Below are 23,792 nucleotides of genomic sequence, written 5' to 3'. Positions count from 1 at the left end.
AACGTTCTTACTCATTAAGCTAATGAAGCATCAGTTTATGTCCACACTAAGTATATAACTTAACCAAAGGAGACAGAGAGGTTCTGGTTGTTTAAGCCTGTCAGTGACCAATTTCATCATAACACACCAAGCCCGCCACTGCTCTGCTCCACCACCCCTGGAACAGCTCTTAGTATTACTCACTTTCTAAAACTTTCTTTCAGTTTTGGTCTTGTGACCATGTGGCTTGGTAAAAACTAGGTCACTTGAAAAGGAAGAAAAACTAATAAACTGAATTACAAAGACAACAAGATTAAACTGGTCGCACTGTCTTCATACACCCTGCTGAAACTGTACAAATAGGCAGCTGGCTGTGGCTTGGCGTTTAGCAGCATGCGATCAGTAAGGAGGAGGAAATTTTATTCTCATTAACTGTTGCAGATTTACTGCAGTGAAAAAGGGCTATGTAACCCGAGATGTGACAGTACAGCAAGATCAAAGCCACGGGCTGGAAACTAAATAAACCCTCTGGCTACTTCCTGCAAGGAAAATTCACTCTGGCAATGTAAAACAGAGCCCAGTTAAAAACTACTCTCAGTTTTATGAGCTGTCATAGCAGCTCAAGTGGTTTGGGCTGGCTGAGTTTAGAACATTATATTTCCTTGTTTTTGTCTTAGATACTTCTACAAGAAGGTTTATAGACTAACTCCCCACTCCAACACAACAAGGAACGTCATGTAGTTAAAACTGAGCACAGTCACTGAGCTCATTAAAGCAGGCCTTCACTGTTACACTCCTTCCTCATTCATTATAAGTTAGTATTTCACGCTTACATTTAACTTGGGGATATGGATTTACTTTTGTGACTGACATACAACCTGTACAATTCCTATTCAAACTAAATGAAAATCAGCTACACAGTCCACATGGCTTTTATCTGATTAGTAAGCTATCTGTAAAGGATATCACAAGTGACTATGGACAATATGGGGAAAAAGACAATTAATATTACATTTAAAGGCCTACAGCTTGGTATCAAAGAAAAATGTTGTTTAATGCTTTCAATATAAGAAAACTTAATAACTATTCATAACAGTTAGGCCACATCCAAACAGAGAGAACTAGAAAGAATAACTCAACCTTAAATTACACAGTACTCTCCAGTTAAAGACTAAGACTAACAAAACGGACTCAAGAACTAAATGGACTGCTCTATCTCTCTCATTTTAAAGGGAATAGTACTTGTTATTTTATTTAAAATATGAATAGGAAAGCATTTGAAATAGTAATTTGCATTGTAGTAAAAAATCTACTTTTGATGATAGCAAACATCTCCTATAAGCACATACCTATGCTTAAAAGCTTTAGACTATTCTTTTAATTTATATTTGCAATTGTTTTATTTTGAAAAAGAATATCATGATTACCTAGGCTGGCCTGGCTTGATATTCTCCTGCCTCAGCTTCCTGAATTCTGGGCATATAGATATGCACCAACACACCTGACTAAATCCACTCTCAATTGCTGTATCTATACAGGGAACAAAAATGTGACCAGTATACTTGGAAGACCATACGAGCTTTACCACTAGATAATCACTCTTAAATGGTGGGGATGTGTTCAATTTCCCAGCCAAGCCAGAGTTAACACCCATGTCACGTCTTTAAACAAAGGGCTGTGCACAGTCAATGTGTTAACATTTTTATAGGATTCAGTTCTATTATTTTACTTGAGATTCAGTTATACCAGTATTTTTTTCCTCCTAAATGAAAGTCTTAATAAAGTCTCAGTAATGTCGTTTCCTTTGAGAAAATCTTTGGGCTTTATACACAGCTAGTACACATCCAAAAGATTTGCTCTGACCACCAGATAGAAACGGCACTGCCCCAGTGAGGGCAGGTCCACTGCCAAGCTCCTCTTGCTTCTAAATTTGTAAAGGAAAATAGATAACTGAAAACACCTTTCCAAGTAAGCACCGCGACCTCTCTAGGGTAAGGCATCCTCCCAAGGTTCCAGTGATTTTTGGCTTGTATTTCTATTTTTTAGTAAAGTTTACAGTTTGCTAATGCAGATCTAATAAATCTAGCCTTAATAATCTAATAAAATCTAGCCTTAAAGGTTATAGCCCCAATTTACTAATAAAATCTAATTCAATTTTCCATGGGAAATGCAAATAATTAGTGTCCAAGCAGTGGAGGGAGGCCTTTTCACTTCTAGAAAGAAGCTCTCTCTACAAAGTCCAAATAAAAACGACACTTAAGACAAATGCAGCATTCACAGGGCTGTATGTAACAGGCTCCAGAGCAGCACTGGTAGCTGAAGAAGTGACTTGCACAAGGCATTCACTCTCTGACACTGAGACAATCTCATTCTTTCACTGTCATCTTAATACAACTGGATTTAATCTTTAGAGAGAATTTAAGGTAATGAACCGATTACTTAATGCATTAATAAACTCTTTGCAGCTTGCCTTCAAGTAAATGTCAAATACCAATTTGCAAGAAAACATGTACAAATGTATTAAAGCAAAATAGGGTTATGATTTGTCCTGCTACGAAGTGAATGCTACATCTCCCCTTTAAAAACATTTTCTCTCAACTTCCCCAAACTGAGGTCACCAGGATTAATGTATCTCCTTGTCATCTGGATGCAGTAACCACGTGGAACAAAGGCTGCTCCTCGTAACAAGCTTAAGGGCTTCAGGATTTATTACTGCCCAGTTCCAGTTGGTTCCCTAAAAATCTCTGACCCTTAATTTCTATTTTCACTCTGCACCTCACATACATGGGTCAGATGAGACGTATGCAGTATGAGGGTCAGAGACATTTGAGTTATTAGCCTTGGTGTACTTAGACTTAGATTTTTAAAACATCTTAAACATTGTATTCTTGAAAAAATTTTAAGGGATCCTAGGAATATTTTACCTTGAGAAATGCAATTGGTAATATCCAGAAGAAAAATAAAATTTCTCATAGTATTATTTCACCTAAGTCTCATAATGTAAAAACAATTGCATTACTTTACACAAGGTTAACGCCTTGTAGTTACTGCCATTCATGCTCAGCAGCTTTTAGTATCTGACAAGTTTACAAGCAGAATGATCACTTCACTACCTTAGGCATAATTTCCTTTGTCATATAGCTTATGAATGAGATTATTAATTTTAAGAAATTTTGTGACGTATTTCTACTCTATCAATACTCACAAAACTAGAAAGAGCTTAAAATTATTCCTCTGATTTAGGCCTGGACAGCATTTACTACTAGGTTTGAGATGTTTTTTACATAAGTTAAAAAAATCATTTAGATAACTGAATATTCATAATTAAATTTTAATATATTATAAAAGTTTGCATAGATTTGTATATTTTCAGGTAGAAGCATCATGTCTAAAACAAAGCAATTTTTAAAGTAAATGGGATACTATCCTGCTACTCAACCTTGCTGTCACAGTCTTGATAACCATACATATATATTTATAAAGAAACTGCTTTTTAAAAATTATCTTCTCATTTGTATATATGGATGTTTACCTGGGTCTGTGTGTGCAATGTGTGTGCCTGGTGCTCACGGGGTCAGAAACGATCATCAAATCCCTAGGAACTGGAGTTACTGGAGCTGTCTTGTTTGTCCTCTAAACAAGTGGCTGGTGCTCTTAACTGCTGAGCCATTTCTCCACCTCATCTTCTATATTTCTTTTAATCGAGGCTTTAAAACATCAATTTAAACCTACAAGTGGTCCTTTTAAACATGCCTGCAAACATCCAGAACTAAGAACTTTTTGGGACCCACAATACAACCATGTCAAGAACTTAGTGTATAGAAGTTTAGCAGTGCATTAAATATATAGGACATTGAATGAGTTATTTTATTTTTTAAGATTATATATTGTTTGATAATGGCCTTGTCTTAAACCTGGTAAGCTAGGGTTCAGATGGAGGAGCACAAGGTAGCCTTACAGTGAAAGAAGTAAATCTTATTTGTATACATAGAATCCTAGTGTTAGGAAAGACAGTACTTGAAAAATTAAGAGGCAGATAAGGCAACTTAGTATAAAGATGCTTTCCTAGCAGGCCTGACAACCTGCGTTTAATACGTGGAGCCCACGATGAAAGAAAAGAACTGATTCCTGCAGTTTTCCCTCTGATCTCCACAGGCATGCCACAGCAGGTACAATCAATATGGAAGCGTAATTTATAGTTAAAATTAGTATAAAGTATTCTTTCATTTAGAGAAATAATTTGTTACTTCAGTATGATCTTGGGACTGATCAACTGTATTTCAGCTGTCATTTAATGGTTCACAAGGTAGAGGCTACAATGAGAGGCATATATGCATAATACTTAAGTTTAAGCACCAAACAAATAATAGTAAAATACTCTAAGAAAGAAAACAAAAAGTTATAACTAACACACACAGAAAATGAAGGCATATGAAGCAGAGAAAAGGTCATGTGTGAGCCCAGTTCACTTTGACCTCACTAAGATGGTCGGTGATGACATCATTCTATCAACCACAAAGAGCGCCAGGCTCTCTGAAAAATATTTTTCAAAGCCCCAAGGAAACCGAAGCAGACTGTGTTTTTTTTTCTCCCTAGTTTATGAAAATTGGATTCCTATAAAAGGAAAATGGACCATTTTTACTGCAACAAAAACTGATTTGTAAAAGCTGGAAGCAGTTTAAGAATACTCTTAACATGAGGTTCTTGTTAGTCTTGAAAAGTAAGAGTTATAATAAAAAAAGGTCCAAAAATATGGCATGAATACATAGTACATAACATTAAAAAAAACCCCAAACCTTGCCTTGCTCCCATTATTTTTAATTAGCTTCAATACCAAGTTCCACCTCACCCCAAGCCCGGTCAGAGCTGGGGAGATTTACATCTGACACTGTGATTGGCAACCTCAGAGCTAATGCCTTGGAGCCCTAATGCATTTTGCATTAGCTCTAAATGTCGGGAAATCCTGGCGCCAAGAGGTTCAAACCAATAGTGACACGTGTCTAAAGCCAAGGATTTGCTGTCCAACTGCCAGTATCTATTTTATCAAACGTCCAGTCTCTCTTGTAGAATGAGATAGATGAGTTTAACAGCTTTCACTGTTTCCAATTAAACTGACTCACCATATTACAGAAATGCAGACCCTCAGACTAGAAGCACCTTTGACTTGGGCTTTAAGAAAATCAACGATATAGATTAGGTCTTAACACTTCTTTCAATTTGACTTAGTTTCTCAGATTTTAATTCAATTATCTTTTAATTATTAAATAGCATTTGAAAAAAGAGAGAAAAATCTTAACAATTAAAAAAAACATGTTATAGAAATTAGTAATTTATTCTTTACCTAGCAGGCACCCGGGATCAACTACTTTTCACGAATTTACTCAAATTGAAATGTTCCGATAATAAAGCCTGAAAGCCAGGGAAGCTGAGTGGCGGTGGCACGTCCCACTGCTGTACTTGTCTCATGCTCTGTTACACACGCCACCGTCAATCACTAAAACAGTGGTGATGAGACATCGTTACTGTTTCTACATTAATTATTTATTCTTCTTCCCTAGATAACTTTGCAAGGCTTAGTTATCAAGACCATGCTAAGGAAGTAGGGAAGAGCTGGCAGGTCATCTGGGTATCTCCCTGACTTAGGGAGAGGCTCCAGAGTCCACACTTCACCCCTCTAGGGGTAACCAGGCTTGTCAGACTTTAAATCCAATGAGAATACTATTTGTTCATAGCCTAAGTTCTTTGTCTTTTTAACCCCAGGAGAGGTGAGAGTTAGAAGACAACAATTTCAGGTTAGTCAATGGACATTTATGGAAATATATTCGTATATTATTTAAAGTCAGTTAATAAAATGGAACTTTTCATAATCAGCATTTTGAGTTGATGTTATTTATTGAGCTTTAAGGTTTATCTCCTAGATATCAGAAACTGAGAGCTAGCTTGTAGTTTAAGATCTCAAATTGGGAACATCACATAGCTAGATCATCATGACAAAATGTGTGAATAATTATAGAAATTTAATATGTTTAAGTATTTCCAGAATTAAAATAAATACAACAACTGAAGATTCATGATTTTCTACTGTCAAAGGAGAATCTTATCTTGGAGGAGCTGTAGGAAGGAAATGGGAGGTAACAATTCAAACACAGTTTATGTATGTATGAGAGTTTTCAAAGAATAAATAAAAATCTTCACTTAAAAAAAGAGAATCTTAAATAACAAAAACTACCTGAGTAATTGAAAAAGTAAATTAAGAATAAGCTTATTTAACTAAGAATTATTCCAGAATAATAATTGCAACAGAAGGTGCAAAAAGGCCTATCAGAAACCCCGCCTCTGCTGTAAACCACATCTCTGCTGACACATTTGAGTATCCTTTTTCATTTAGTTTGTTAGCTACAAAAATTCAAAGAAATTAACAGTAAATTATGCTTCTACAAATAAAAAGAAGAAGCAATATGCTTACAGGATTTAAAGCTTATATAAAGTTCTTAAAGAAAATATTATTTTGGAGAAAGTTTTTTTAAAGGATAAGCAAGTCTCAAATCAAAATAATTACAGTAAGTATATTACTCTTTTGTTTTTAAAGGAGCCTTTGGTTCATTTTCAAGGGTAAAAATATTAAGGTAGTTTCTTTACTTTATAAAAGAATATATCACAGTAGTTTTCAATAAAGAAGTTCTATATGGATTTTCCCAGGTACGAAAATTTAATAGAAATAAAAAGCAAAGCAAAATATTGAAATTTTAAAATATGAAACATTATCACTAAATATCTCTCAATAAAACTATGTTGTTTTGTAAACTATAATTAAAAATGTTAAACTTTGTTGAATTGGTCTCAAGATTTGCTGACTTATATATTCAATTATTCTCATTATTGGAACATTTTGAGACAGTCTCACCATATGACCCTGGTTGACCTTGGACCTTCCTGTCTTATATTCTGGAAGGCTGGGGTCATACAAATGTCCCACACTCCTGACTACATATTCAATGTTAACCAAAATGTTTACCTTATTTGAAGTCACTGAATTACACCAAAATAAATGTAGGTCTTATTAGGGAAGTAAGGCAAGAGCTGTAGCAGTCTGCTGTATTTAGACTGGGACCATCTATAGGACGATACTTATCGTGAACCAGAAAAGAAAGAACAATTACGATGGCAGAACAATTAGGTTTATAAGTGATAAGCACTTTTTGTCATAAGATCATATACCCAAATCAACTTTCATTTTTAATTTTACAGAAAACACTTGTACTGTGAATTGTCACATTAGTTATGTGTAATAATTATACAGACTCTAATTAAATATAACTGGAATGCCAGATGCTTCAGAAAAAAATCAAAGTCATTTTTTTAGTATTTAGTGATGGTTAGCTTTTATGTCTTGAGGCAAGGGATTTCTTAGTATCTCAACCATACTAGCATATTGATGAAATGATTTCTTGTATTGTCATTGAGAGGCCACTACAGAAGACCAAACTTTACATTTCTTGAATATATCATTTAGATAAGAGGAAGTATAAGCATAATTTAAAGAAAGCTTTGCTTTGAATTTATGTATAGAGGTAGTATTTCTATGCAGTGTACCCATGAATATTAGGTCACCTCTATTGGATATTTCAATTAGCTGTGGTTTCTTTATCTGTAAAACAGATACAATACTTGCTTTAAAAATTTAGAGTACAATTTTAAAAAGAAAGGTATTTGTAAAATAGATTATATAATAGATGGTCAATAATATTTACATCAACTATCATAATTATAATTGTATCAAGTTTATTTCAATTGATCACTGAGATAACACTGGTCAGAAAAAGGTGACGAATGCATCACCTAAATAGATTTAGACTTTTGCTTTTGGTTATCCTCTACAACCTCAAAGTGAGATGGTATTGCATAAGACACCACTATGTCATTGATCATGGAGAAATGAGCTCATGTCTAACTAGACACTTCACCCCTACTGACTAGCATTCATGGTGCTAGAAAATACCTTGCAAATTACTTGAGAAGAAAAGTAATCTTCAATGTTACTTAGCTACAAATACTGCAACCTTCAATAGCAAACTTCCTGCAAGCCATACTGGTGTACTAGAGGCACAAGTGATATAGGAGTTACGGCCACTTTTTTTTTTTTTAATTAGATTCAAAGACCATCCATGAGCTGGAACTCATACTTGACATTGATAAAGTGGCCAAGAACCTGGGAATTGATAGTTCATAGTCCCTAGGAGAAAACCTACCATGATTATTATGCTAAAGAAATACAGCAATAAAAAGACCCCTAAAGATAACGATTAGTACACCACTCAACCCTTTCAAAGAAACTTTTTCTTGCAATAGATGGTAATTAACACAGAAACTCACAACTGGACAACGTACAGAGCAATTCACCCTCAATGGAAAGTGATTATCAAAGTCCTCCTGTCAAGGATTAGGGATCTTCTTGGAAGAAGAGGCAGAAAGACTGTCAGAGTCAGAGGTGATGAATAACTCCAAGGAAATAGCACTGTACAAAGACGACAGGGCCTGATGCACATATGAACCCACAGAAACCATGACAGTATACACAAGACCTGCACAGCTCTATACCAGACAAAACCCAGCATGGAGAAAGGGTCAATTACAAAGTTCAGTTCTCAAGCAAGAAGCTATTTGGAAGTAATACCTGCTGGGAAAGGAAAAATAGTTTTCTCTAATGTAGTGTCAACAGATATATCAGCCAACCTCCATGGAAGTCCCCAAACATAGGGGTAGTTGGCCTACACAAAACAGTCATATTTTGTGTGTGTGTGTGTGTGTGTGTATTTTATTTCATTTTATTATTTTTTGTCTTATTGAGTTTTTATTTGTTCTTTTAACTTTTGCTTTTTTTAGAGTGTGGGAAAATATGAAGTTGGTATAGAAAAAATATGATCAAATATATTGTATGAAAAATATTTTACAGATAAATAAATATAGCTTATGTTACTAAAAATAGGATTTTAAAAATAGAAGCTAAATCAGTAATTTAAATGAAAAATACTTTAGGGAAAATAAGATTCTACATATTCAGTTAATAGTTCAGTGTGAAATTCTAATGGTCAGCTGGAATGAAAGCACAAGGAGGAAAAACTCTTTCTATACTTTTTGGCAACAGTTTAAACAATCTGTAAGAATTAGTAATGAAGCTGGATGCTGCTACAGTCAACTCTGTTACAACTATAAAACAATCCTAGCTTGTGAGATACTATTTTCCGTATAAATTTTGCTTACTGCCAATCCTATAATTATAAAAGTCTTCTACTAATCAAAATAGGAACTTTTCAACAAGGCGGTATATGAATGTTGTTAAACCATATGCCACATGCTCGTGTATTTGTTTTGGATACACTGGGAAATAATCTGTATTCATTGAATTGAAAACTATTGTCTTTTTCAAATAACATTTTCTAAAGCAATGAAACATTACCTTTTAATACATTAACTAAAAAAATGAGCATTTTCCTGAATGAAAATTACCCTCCTTGTAATGACAAAGGCAGAGAAATGGCAGACTGAAGAAAACTCCAGCTTTTAAAAAACAAAGGAGATGCCACTCCTGAGTTCTTTCTTGGAACATTGCTTACCTGCCAGGAAATGAGTGCTGCCCAACCACATCTCCATTCTGGAGGTGAAAATCATTGAAGAAGTCCGGACTTATCGCTCCTTCAGAGGTAATCAGTCCATCTACAAAGAGCCAAAGCAGTGATTAGTGAAACACATTTAAAGGGAGTAAAATAAAAATTACCTTATTGAGCAACACATTAGAAACCTGTTGAGTCTGGAAATAAAAATGTCAGAAGGTCATGCTGTTATCCCTGGAGTATGCATCGGAGGCTACACATACACAAGTGGTCAGTAAGATTTATCATGACAATACAGCAGTCACTGAGTGCTAGACAATGCCAGTGCAATCAGAAACTAGACGGACAGCCCTGCAGGTAATTACAGAACTGTGGACAAGAAAAGACACAAAGAAGAGAAAGGCATCAGGTGTGGGAGGGAGAAGAGTGACGGTTCAGGCTAACACAAGTAAAGGCAGAGGAGGCGTGGGACGCCACAGTGCTGGTAGAGAGCAATACTTCAGCATGTTTCTCATTTTATATTCAGATAGCTTCATTTATATATCACAACTCGGAATATATGAAAATTAGTTTGTTAATAAAAACCATTTGACAATTTAAATGGTAAACATTAAAACACACAAACTTGTTATCAATTTTCTTTATATAAAATACTTTATACATCCTGTGGTCTCAAACGGGTGCTCTACAAGATGGACATATTTTCTGAAAACTTGCTCTCCATTTGTTATTAATTATGACTTAGCTATGCCATCATGCTGTCAGATGCACGTGAGTCCCTGAAGAGCTCTACACTGCTATGTGGTTTGAGAGCTCTGTTTGTGCTTTAAGTATTTATCCCTCTAAGTCTGTCTGTTTTTAAAAAAATGATTTAAGAGTTGTATTACTTTTCTCTGCTTTCCCAAGATTCGAAACAGGCTGCTATTTGTAGGGAGATGTAGAAGAATAACAATTACTGGACACTAAGAGATATGTATTATGGCTTCAGGGATGTTCTAAGTCTAAAACAAACCCTTTAGTATATGCCTTCTGATGAACTATTTGCATGGATTTGAGGACTTTGAGTTTCCTGTGCTGGATTACTGAATCCAGACATAAATACTGGCCAGTCATACTGACCAGACTAATAGAAACATGACAAACAACTGGCAAATTATTTAGTCACCAAATGATTATTTTGTACATAGTGTGATCCAGAAATATACACAATAAATACACATTATTCCTTTTGAAAGAATTTCTTTCTGGATATAGAAAATAATGTATTTACACATATTACACAATAGTAGACATATGTAACGGGAGTATTAACACTGTAAAATATGGAGGAATTACTATTAATAAGGACTAGACGACCCTGCTTGGGAAGAGGTGGTATCAAAGGTATAAATGATTTGAGTCTTCAAATATCAGTAGGACTTAAATGACAACATTTGTTTGTGTGAGATGGCTCTATGGATGAAGGCATTGCTGCCAGGCCTCAGGACCTGAGTTTGATATAAGGAATGGACATGGTGAAAGAAAGCCAATTCAGGCAGGTTGTTCTTTGGCTTCTAGACATATGCCATGACATACAAATACATAAATAAACATATGTATGAAAGTTGTTTGAAATAAAAGCATACTCAAAATTGTTTAAATGGTAAATCTAAATAGTATAGTTAGCAAAAGTTTAAACATAGTGCTTTGTATTTTCATAAAATTTCCATACTAGTTACTTGGCATAAACCATTTATTAATGTCTTGGGCTATTATTTAATAATTGAATTGTTACTGTATACAATGGTACTAATATTATTTTACTAAGTTTAAAATAGTTGAACTTCAACTAAAATCTAAAAAGTCAAAGTAATATTTGGTTTTGATTTTTTGTCTGCTAGGAATGAAATATTCTATAAATTCAATACCAGGTAAACACTGAGAAGATAGAAAACGGAATCATGGATAATAATTCTAAGACACGACAGGACAGGAAAGAAGCTAAGAAGATAAAGAGAAACTAAATTTTGTATTTAGTATTTTGTCAACATCTGGCTAATGTTAACAAGGTTAAATTAAAATACTCAGAAATTCTGCAAAATTAAAACCAAATAACTCAGGATGAGAGTTTGAGAAACCTACCAATTACAGAATAAAGTAAAATACCAAAGTGATATTAATCCTATATTTAAGACAACCCCCCCCAAATTCCCTGATGTTTCTGAAACGTAACTGCGCATAATTAAAGGGGTTGACATTTTCGTGAGATATATCAAGAAATGGCACAGAGGTTCATCTAATTCTTGGACTTCATGGAAGGAAATGGTAAACATCCACGAAATCAAAAGTATTGAGAACCTGCCTGTAGGAGTCAATATCGCCAAATGCACAGCATAAAGCCTGCACTGTTAAAGGCTCATCATCTGCTGCCAGGATGTCGGTATGCAAAAAACAAAAGGATGTCTAGGGATGATATTCACTCTTCATTTATTGAAAAGTTATTTTTCTATCAATGATCACTATTTCTAAATTTTCAGTTTATAAGATACATACATATAGACAGACATATATCCTTTTATGATAATAAACAATATATATATCACCAAAACTAATGATATCATGATTAATTTATAAAGTTTCTCATAAAGATATTTACAATTTTCATTCTAAGACACTGATTTAAATAATTTTAGAAATGTGGTATAACTTAAATATGTGTTCTGAAATGTTAACTATGTTAAAAACCAAAGTTGAAGATCCTGTGAATAGTAGTTGTCTTGCACATACTTAGAATTGATTGATGCTGACAAAGCAGCTATCAATCTTCAAAGCAAGAAACTTGATTCTAAGAATATCATGATTCCTGGGAACAAAAGTATCATATATATTCTGCATTATTTTCCTTCATGAATTCTGAATATGTAAGGAAAAGTCACATGCTATTAAACTCAGAAACTCTGGTGGGCTGAAACTAATGTCCTACACCATCTGGCTGGAATGGAGCAGTACTTCATGACTACTGTAGAATTTGGATAGGAAGGAAGCTTTTCCATCTGCATACTGGAGCTTAACTGTTTTGGAATTCAGATGCATATGTTAAATATAAAATGATATATAATACATAGGTTAAAAATTTACAGTATATATTTGTGAGACACATAAATAAAATATGTGAACAGTATTACTGATTAATATGATATTAATTATCAATGATCAGATATAATGCCAAATTATATTATCATCCAATTACTGATCATTCACCACAAACTGTCATAAATTAGTTATAACTACTTTAATTCTTTTTCATTTTTCTTTGGTAACAGGATTGAAGCCACACCTTGTGCATGTTAGGAAAGCTCCCTACCCCCAAGATATCCTTCAGCCTAATACTTTTATTTTGAGTCTCCCACAGGGCTTCATTGGAAATCTTCTCTTTAGTCTCTTCAACTATAAATGATTTCAATTGACTATTGATAGTATTGACGATGGTGTAAAAATGTTAAAAGCAAAATATGTGAAACTTTATCATCTTTGTGGCAAACTCATCCCTGGGAGCAGCCATGCTCAACAGTGTTATAATAAACACAGCATTTGAATAACACTGACTCTAATCTTAAAAGTACAGTTTAGAAGGGAAAGCTCTACATCTTTCTGATAATCACCAAACACAGTTTAACAATTTAGAATTATTACAACACCATGGTAGTATTAAACTGCTCATATTAAATAGAAAAAAGAAATAAAATTTAAAAGTTATATAGGTAATAGATGTAGAACACAGAACAAAGAGTATCACAGTGCTGACTTGAATTCAGAAATCCTGAAGACATTTGTTTAACCTACACAGTAGAAAGCGTCTAGCAGCTGTTGACTGTCCTGGCTACATATACTTTAAATGGAAATCACGCCAAAGACTAACTTGGAATAAAATAATGTTACTAGTTTTGTTTGGTGTGTATAGTTGCTATTACATGAAATTATTAACAGAAGACCACTTAGATACTAAAAGTGTGCTTAGAGCTTGGGAGTGTGCATGATGAGGAAATGAAATCCCTTTTTATGGCACACAAAGGGAGCATATGTTTGCTTTGTTCGTCACCTTACCTGAACTGTAGAAAAGGTCAGGCCTTTCAAGAATGTCCCCTTCGTGGATGTATGGCTCAATCCGATCGTCACCATACAAGTACTGCTCGCTCTCATCCATCTGACGACTCTCCACCATCTCCAACCACTGAGAGTTATGCCAGCGAAACTTCTCACTCTGAATTTTCTTTGCCCACTCTTCATCATACTCCTATCACAAACAAAGAGAGAGTGTCACTCTGTACGTCCACTTGCTGGTGCTCAGTAATACTTTGCCATGAGGAGAGAATCTTGAGGGCTTTCACTAGGTTCAGGGAGAACATCTAAAAATACCTGACCAGAAGTGTGACTCAGCCATAAAGAACTTGGAGTATATGGCAAACAAGTGGCCAAATAGATTACTAATCACAAATGGCATGGACATGTGCTACAAGTCCAAATGTCACAAAGTCACATTTAAATGGGTTCTCTTGTCAGAACTTAGGTGAAGAATCTGACTCTACCTCCAGTGAGGTCTATGGCCATTACTATTTGTGGAAATCATGACAGTGATTAGCATGACCTTTTAGTTCAGATATTAAGGGAGGTAAACACCTCTAAAATACTGTTTTTAACTGATGACAAGGTTCACTTCAAAATATATATAAATAGCACAGTTGAATTTAATTTCACTCTAGCCATGAAATTAGCTATAATTCTTTAACATTCATCTGGTTGGGCTATAAGTTTCTGAGAAGCGACCATGGTCTATTCACTGGCTGATGTTTGTAATACTTGATGCAGAGAAAGTTCCTGGTTAAAGAAATATGAAGTACATATTGGCAACTGATAACAGCTTATCAAAGAACTTAATGTTGCTATTTGTTTCACATGTTGTAGCTATTTCTTTTTAAATTTATTTTCTTGCTGAGATATAGAAAATTATATATGCATTTCTGGGGTAGTATGTGATGTTTTGATACAGTCATATATTATATAATTCTTTGATGAAGTTCCACATATATATTTCCTCAAACATTTCTCTAATTTTATTTTTATTTTTAATTTTTTTTTGGTTCTAGGTCCTGGAGTACCTTTAGGTAGACCAAGTTAGCCTTGAACTTCTATCTATCTATCTATCTATCTATCTATCTATCTATCTATCTACATTTATATATAATATTATGTATTCTGAGTTGTACAGTTATAGGTATAAGCCAACACATATAACTCACTTATCTCTTTTTTATAGCAAAGATATTTGACTTCTGTTCTTCTAGTTTTTGAGATACACAGCACATTATAGTTATGCAGTCATTCTATCACACACCAGCTCATGGAGACCTGTTCTATCCTAACTCAATACCCAGTGACCACGCCTTTTCTGAACTCCCTAAACCCTGTACTTCCTTTCACTTTCAACTTCTATGAGGTAAAATATTTATATTCCTCATGGCTGAGATCATGCTGTTCTGTGTCTGCTTAACTCACTTATCACAGTGATATCCAGGTCCTTCCATTGCAACTGCAAACAATTTCATTTTAAATGTTTTTTTATCTACTCAGTAGCTGATGGGCAGTTAGGATGTTTCCATTGGTTATTATCTTGGCAATGCATATGCCTTCATATATTAAACCTCATTTCTTTTGGATCTTATTTGTTAATGAAACTGTAGGAAACATGATAAATCTATTTTAAGTGTTTTAAGGCTATTTCTGATGGGCAAATTAATTTGAATAGTGGGCAGGAGAAATGTGACAAAAATGGTACTCAAAAAGCGGCTTCTCATTTGAATGCCACAGCTTCTAGTTTCCTCTATCTTAGTTTTCAATACATTTGGTTAAAACTCACTAGAAAGGAGTTTGGGGTTCCATGCAATGGTACTGTCACATTGGCCATAAGAAGTAAGAGGTGAAGTAAAGAGACACTTGATCAAAGGCACAGAACTTTGAAGACCAAGGTGACATTCAAATACAAAATCACTAACAGAATATAAGAATAAATCTGAAAGCCAGAGGTGGTGGCACATGCCTTTAATCTCAGAATATGGGAAGCAGAGGCAGGTGAATAGTAGACCAGTCTGGTCTACAAGAATGAGTCCCAGGACAGCCAAGGCTACAGAGAAACCCTGTGTTGGGGGAAAAAAAAACAAGCAAAAAACACCTCGGAAACTTTATAATAAATATATTACCATTATCTCTGATTAAAATTGACTTATTCAATTTTGAGCTTTAGTCTGTCAATTAATCTCTTAAAAGTGTCAAATTGGGTCTTTCATATTGTACATTTAAAAATATGTATTGTCGGTCAGTGAATTACTACTGAAATCACCTTCGGAGCTTTCAATAAAATGTACATATAACTTCCTTTTTATGCCTTTTTGATGAAGGTTGACTTGAGATGCAGAATATGCTATAAATACAACCAGCAGATTTGACAGTTATCTGACACCCTAACAAGCCAATTGTTGTTCTGAGCAACTAAGTCAACAATCTGCAGTGCACTGGGAATGGTCCCTTAGACACTGATGCCGTTAGTTCTTCTCTGCTTTCCTATGAAACCTTAAGAGATTTATGACATGCCTGGCTTCTGACCCTTCTAGCTCGTTCCTTCTGTTTATGTTTGCCTAAAGAATTTCTAAGAACTAACTAGAGCATAAAAAAATGTTCTCCTCTCTTGCCTCTTTAACCTTGGTAAGTCAACAATATATTTTCAATTCGTGCATAATTTGGTTATATTTCTCAACTTTATCTCATATTGTGTGACCTAGATATTCATTACATGTTGTTCTAAGTGTCCATGATAAGTACCCATTTATATTCTATGGACTCTTTTGATACATGCAATCATGACAATATGTGTAAAACTAAAATAATACTAAAATCTGAAAATTCAATGTGTTCCTTATTGCTAGTTGATTGGTAGAAAAACTGAAAGTGACTTTCAGGAAATCTTCCATCCATTTCTCTATTATCTATCTTCATATTTGCATATTCATGTGTCTATCTATTGATTTTCTATTATATGTTCATCTATCTAGCTACCATGTGATCAATGTGTCTTGAAGTTTCTGTTCTCCTGAATTACAGGCTGGATTTCTAAAGCTAACTTCTCCACAATGGCATTCACTAGAGCCGGCCAGTGATTCTTCCTTGAGCCTTCTTGTGCTCGTTCTCATCTATAATTCCTATAAAGAGCCTTTGCTTACTGTTTTAAACCTAAAAGTCACAATTTTTACCATATATGTTAACAACAGTTTAGAAGCCATTACTATCTCTGCTAATAAACACATTTACTTGGAAATATATGTCATGTACTGTTATTGAACAAGCAACAATGTCAGGGCTTAAATTCATTTTTTTCTCTGACTTATTGGCTAACAAATTCTGTAAAAACTACTGTGTTTTATTTGATATGAAAATAAAATTTGATGAATTTATTTGAAAAAATATGTAACATTTGCTTTCAAATAAAAATGGTCAAGATGATGCACTTTTGATGACAATATTGCGAGTGGCAGTTTTATTATCAAATATTAGGCTTTCCTTCTCTTTTTAAATAAGTCTTTAGACCTTTTTTTTTTTTTTAATAAAGATGATGGCTTGCCTCACGTGTGTAAGTGTAGCATATCTGACCCTGGTGCTTCTGGGTGTCAAGAAAGAGGATCAGATCCCCTGGAACTGGAGTTATAGTTGGTTATTAGCCACAATGTGGGTGCTGGGAATTGCACCCTGGGCAAAAGCAGCCAGTGCTCTTAACCGTCTCTTCAGTCCCTTCCCTTCTTTTCTAATAGATATCCATTGACAATTCTAATAGTGTCAATATGTTTCCTGATGTAATTTATGTAAAATTAAGAGCTATTCATAAACATTAAGTATTATTTTTTTACTTTTGAAATAATAAACATTTATTATTCATCTGACAGAATTTTAACATTCTTAGAAAGTGGTCTTTATCCCCTGTTATATCTATATTAGAATCTGTACTTATATATCAACAGTAAATCCGAATGCTAAGCTTTTTGGTTACAATAATTAGAAGTGAAGGCAATTTACATACTCATCTATTCATTGATTACACAGAGTGTCTGCATAAATGAAATGAAAAACAGAAATCTATTCTGAGGACACTTAGTACATGTCTGACACTGCTGTAATACGTCATGAGTGACTCACAGGAGGACACTCTGAAGTAGGTCCTTTAATTGTTCCTGTTTTGCATATGCAAAATACGAGGCCTAGAACACTGAGGTAATTTGCCTTGGGATAAAGCTGGTGAGGTTTATGGCAGAACTGTAACCGTCTTGGAGAAGAGGGAAGCAATTAGATGGGATACAGAGACATTTCTCAGGCCACTGGACAGTCCAGTCTATTTTGAAAGTGAACATAGAAAACGACTCACAGGATCAACTGTCAGCTCTAAGATTTTGTAAATGAGTTGAATTATTGATTAAGTGATGTTAAGTCTGGCAAGTACATTAAATCATATTTTATTCTTATGTCCTTTCTGATATAGCTATACTTGGGACAAGAGTACTAGGGAGGCAGCTTAAAAATAATGTGCATGGAGAAGTTTTACTAGCTACAGATCTGGGTAGCTCAACTTGTTTTTCCAAAGTGTAAAAAAGTACTAAGCGATAACATAGGTATTGGGGACAGATTCTATGTAATTAGTCAAAATACTAACTAAATATAACCTTGAACCTGTTTAGTATATGACTGTATATGGTCTCAAGAGAAAACTGTTTAGGTCTATCAGGTTTTCTATTCTGCAATGAACTAAGGTTATTTACAAGAAGATAATATATTAGAAGGCTGATAATTCACAAAGGTCTAACTACAGACCATTACAGAGAAAGGATAACTTTGCTTATTAATATTAATATCATATTAATATCAATTCCCTATGGCTTTCCCTAAAGATGAGTTAGTCACAAATTACCTACAGCCCAAAAATACACCTTATAGAACTAGAAATCCTATTAGTTTCACATGAAATGTCAGAACTAAGTGTTTCTGATCTTTTATTTTTTATAAATGAGTGCATCATTAAAAAAATAATAGTTGATTAGTGGCTTGTTTCATTTGGCAAAAGAGTTAAAACTGACTTTTTATTAAAAAGAACTAAAAAATTCATGATGTAATCATTTTTAATAGCTGAGTAGTATTCCATTTGTAAATGAACCACATTTTCTGTATCCATTCTTCTGTCGTGGGACATCTGATTCCATTATATAATCTTACATCCAACAGAGGACTAATGCACAAAATATATAAAGAACTCAAGAAGTCAACCTCCAAAAGCCCAAATAACTCAATTAAAAAAAATGGGGTACAGAGCTAAACAGAGAATTCACAACAGAAGAATCTCAACTGGTTGAGAAGCACTTAGGAAAATGTTCAAAGTCCTTACTCATCAGAGAAATGCAAATCAAAATGACCCTGAGATTCCACCTCATACCAATGAGAATGGCCAAGATCAAAAATTCAAGTAACAGCACATGCTGTCAAGGATGCGGAGAAAGAGGAACACTACACTATTGCTGGTGGGATTGCAAACTGGTACAACCACTCTGGAAATTAATCTGGTGGTTCCTCAGATAATTGGAAATATTTCTACTAGCTATACCACTCTTAGGCTTATACCCAAAAGATGCCCCACCATACCACAAGGACATGTGCTCCACCATGCTAAAGCAGCATTGTTTGTAATAGCCACAAGCTGGAAACAACCCAGATGTCCCTCAATCAAAGAATGGATACAGAAAATCCAAATATGTAGAGTTAAAAATTAACAAATTCAACATATTAATATCAATTCCCTATGGCATCCCTCTGGGATTCCTAATGCTCTCACATGCCCAGTGTCCAGCCCACACCAGGAAACAGCTGTGAGAAGTCAAGCAGTTCCATCCCAGCTAGGACATCTCCAACTCCATCGGCCTTTGTGGCACTCCTACAGGGAGACACTTCTCACTGCTGAACGCTTTTCATGAGGCATGCGTTGCTGGGCTCTGTCTTTAAGTTTTGATTCTATCCTGTATTTAAAGAAAAACATGTTTTGTCCTTTATTTTTCCCTCTTCTCAGCTTCTGACATTAAGATCTTAGGCACTCAGGTTCCATAAACTCTGACGTGTCATGAAAGACTTATGGTTTGATTTTACATGGAATGTGCCATCCCTTTTGAAGTTCTACATCACTCTGCTTACTGTTTAACCACTGAAACGTTGTGAAGGCTCACCCAGCCTATTATCAGCGTCTGGGCATCATCAGGGAAACTCTTGTCATTGGCTTCCGTCACACCTTGTATCTGATTAACACACTCTAGGATAACACAGAGCTACACAGATCTGCTTTGTGTCCTGGAACAATTGATGGAAAACAGATTTTTTCCCTTCTTTAATCTGGCAGACTCCTAATTGAGACTGTTATATGGTTTATTTAATAAAATTTTTTATACTAAATTAAGATAAGTCTAAAATAGTCTAGTTTTTTAAGGCTAAGAAGCTCCAAAAAGTGAGGCTTTTTATAGCTTAAAAATATTTTCTCAAAAATACACATATGTTTATATTTCTAATAAACATACATTTAATAAAGTTGTTGGCTTTTATGTATATACTGTCTCTTTCTCAACACGACTGTTCCTAGTGTGGACCTTTACATAGTCTCAACTGGGAAGACTTTAAAGCAGACCTTTAGGTATGATTCTCTCCTCAGACAAACTTTTTAAAAAGTAATGAGGAGTCTAACCTGTACAAATAGAATTTTAAGTATGCCACGTTAGACCTTATAGTAAAATATATAACTATATGAAATTTATTTAATTAAGTAATCATGAATTTTCTTTTTTTATGCTTTGTTTGAGTTTCAAGTCCAACTGTGGTCAAAATAAAGCAAGACATATAAGAATCAGTAAAGAAAATATACAAAAACATTCATGAATATGTATTTTCTTTTGTTTAATTTCTAATAAGCTGGAAAAGGATCCTAAATTCTATGTGGTACAAAAATGAACGACAAAAGAAGGCCAAACAAACATGGCATTAAGTATAATTTCATTTTATAGAATTAAGAAAAAAATTTTAAAATATACTCATACTGATAAATTAAATTTTATTATGTCTATAAAACAGGAGCCAGCTCTAGCTGTTTGGCAAGATGATTTTAAAGTTCTATCAACAATTCATTTTAAAAATCTCTGTGCTGTGTCTACACCCACAATTAAAAGTGAGAGCTAGGCTGGAGAGATGCCTTGGTGGGTAAAGGGCTTATTCCTCCAGTGTGAGAATCCACTTCAGATTTGTAGAACCAGCATAAAGCTGGCTGCCACTGCATGCCTCTGTACTCCCAGTGTTCCCATAAGCAAGGTGGCTGGTAGACACAGGACAATAACCAGAAGCTCAAGGGCTAGCTAGGCTAGTGTGGCATGTGGTCCAGTGAACAAAAATATCCTAACAAAAATAAGGTGAAACACACACACACACACACACACAGATACATACATATGCACACAGCACACATTCACATGTATGTATACATGCACATGCAGTACATACAAGCACATGTATGCAACGAGATTTTTAAAAGTTAACTACTCATTTTATTCAATTCTTAACCATCCTCTGCTTTTGAAAGCTTGATTTCAAATCCTAACCCAATACATTTTTCTCTGTAACATAAGTATTGATAGATACATTTAAAGTATTCTCCTTGGTTGCAAGATTATTAAACAAACCAGCTTTTCTGTGTGATCAAGGTTTTCTTGGAAATCCTTGTGAGGAAGGTTAATAATTAATGTATAAAAAGACTGTAATGTATAAAAAGACAACTTGTACCTTTATTAGTTTATCTCATTTAAATAGGTTAGCCCTATATAATATAAAATTTTCTCTACTTATAATACCTTACTTTCCCAAATTAAAATACTAGACCTGGTATTAATTTGATTATTAAATACATTCATTTTGTCCATGATCATAATTAGTTACTGAAAAAGAAAGAACTACCATTCAAAATCTTAGTCACTCAAATGTGTTAATATGCAAGACATGCCAGAACACTGGTGGTTAGAAAGACAAAAGACATGGGATTGTATCCAATCCCTTCTCTTGTAAGTGCTATGTAGTTGGCACAGAATATCTACTGAGGGCCATGTCACATTACAGTTCTAGATGACTAGCTCATGTGTTTAGATTACGGATCCTAGGGTTCTCTGGAATCTAGGCTGTAAACTTTGATTTTCAAGGACTCTGTGTTCCTCAGCTCCATAGTTATAGTGTCTCCCACACACTATGTATACAGATAACATGCTTTACATGAGTGACCACACAGCCATGTCTGAAGGGGAATGTGTTTGCCAGTTTGAGAGGAATTTTTAAGGTTCTCAAATATCTCACAGGAAACTGAGAAATACTAAGGGCACAAGTGTAACTGGGTTTTAGAAGCTCTGTACACAGGTGTGAAAGTTCTCTTCCTTTCATGACTTCCAAGGCCCACGGAGAAAAGGCGATGCTCCACTGAATCAAAACCTTAGAAGTTCAGGTAGCCAGTTCTCTCATAAGGGCTCCCTGCTCTTCTCTGCACTGGCACCATTCCAAGCCTCTCTAAGCCACAAGCAATCTTGGTCACAGCAACAACCTACTGGTACCCCCAGTGATACTGCAATATGCAGTGCATACAACCCTCTTTGGTTCACAAAGAACCAAAAGAAACACATCTGTTTCAATTAGTGAGTTTAGGCCTCTGGCCCAACTATATTAAGTAAATCATCATGGTAAGAGTATTTGCAAAATTGGGGGATTAAATACCTTACTGAAGATGACATGTTTTCCTATGGCATTCAGTCCTTAGGTTCTGTTACTGTTATTCCACATTATATGTCTTGAGTGGGAAATATTTTTTTTTAAATGACCTTTAGCTATAAAGGTTTTATCTATATTGTTAATTTTCAAATTATGATATCATAGTTATTATAGGAAACCAAATCCAGCAGTGAAAAGCATCTTAAAAGGTCATCCACACCTATCATAGGTGCATTTCTAACAAAGTCCTTACAAAATGAACTATTTAGCCATCAATTTTACACTGCTCCTTGACGTCTTATTTAGAGCTTTACCACTTTGCTGTTCACAGTCAATGTTTCTCTTGCTTCAAATAACACCAAACTCCTTTTATTCCTGAAACTGATTTCGGATGGACAACTGCATCCTCTATTGTGATCACTAATAGTGACTCAAAAAATGGAAGACTGGCAGCTTTTGTGTAGGTAGAACAATACATTAAGATGGCTGGCTTGCCACAAGACTGAAAAAAAGGCCACCCAGTGATTGGCCCAACTTGGGATTCATCCCATGTGCGCACACCAAATCCTGACACTATTACTAAGGCCACATTGTGTGTGCAGACAGGAACCTGGTATGGCTGTCCTCAGAGAGGACAGCAACTAATTGAGACAAATACAGATACAGCTAACCATTGGATTGAGGTCAGAGACCAATATGGAAGACTTAGAGAAAGGACTGAAGGAACTGAAGAGGATTGCAACCACATAGGAAGAACAACAGTGCCAACTAACCCAGACCCCTCAGAGCTCACAGAGACTAGGCCAAAAACTAGGGAGCATACATGAGCTGGTCTGTGGCCCAGGACACGTGTAGCAGAGGACTGCCTTGTTTGGCCTCAATGGGAGAGGATGCTCTTAATCCTGTGGAAACTTGATGCCCCAGGGAAGAAGGATGCTGGTGAAGTTGAGGTGGAAGGTTGGTGGGTAGGTGGGTGGGGGAGCACCCACTCAGAGGTGGGGTGGGGTGAAGAACTTGGGGAGGGGGGACTGAGAAGGGGGCAACTTTTGGAATAAAAAATAAATAAAATAATTTAATAATAATGACAAGATCAGAGTCTTTAACACACACACACACACACACACACACACACACACACACACACACAAAGATGGCTTGCTGCTTCACATCATTAAGAGGGACAAGAGGACTGGTAAGAACCAGAGATTGTGGACAACTACCAGGCACAACAGGACACAACAGGACAGTTGTACATATGCAGACAAAAAGCAGCGTGGGGGTGTGGGGAAGAGACAGAGACAGAGAGAGAGAGAGAGAGAGAGAGAGAGAGAGAGAGAGAGAGAGAGAGACAGAGAGAGA

General features: G+C 35.2%; 1 protein-coding gene across 1 annotated transcript in view; it reads right to left on the bottom strand.

The window, feature by feature from the left end:
• Positions 1–23,792, bottom strand: part of Kifap3 (kinesin associated protein 3) — a 120,907-nt gene that overhangs the window by 17,391 nt on the left and 79,724 nt on the right. The window contains exons 18-19 of the mRNA XM_028758817.1: positions 13,674–13,863; positions 9,594–9,693 (exon numbers count right to left, since the gene is read on the bottom strand). Of these exons, the coding sequence (XP_028614650.1) occupies positions 9,594–9,693; positions 13,674–13,863 (290 nt within the window). The remainder of the gene's footprint in view (positions 1–9,593; positions 9,694–13,673; positions 13,864–23,792) is intronic.

This window comes from Grammomys surdaster, unplaced genomic scaffold, assembly GCF_004785775.1.
Source record: "Grammomys surdaster isolate TR1022 unplaced genomic scaffold, NIH_TR_1.0 130, whole genome shotgun sequence".
In the NCBI taxonomy this organism is placed as follows: Eukaryota; Metazoa; Chordata; class Mammalia; order Rodentia; family Muridae; genus Grammomys; species Grammomys surdaster.
This window is presented reverse-complemented; position numbering and strand designations above follow the sequence as displayed.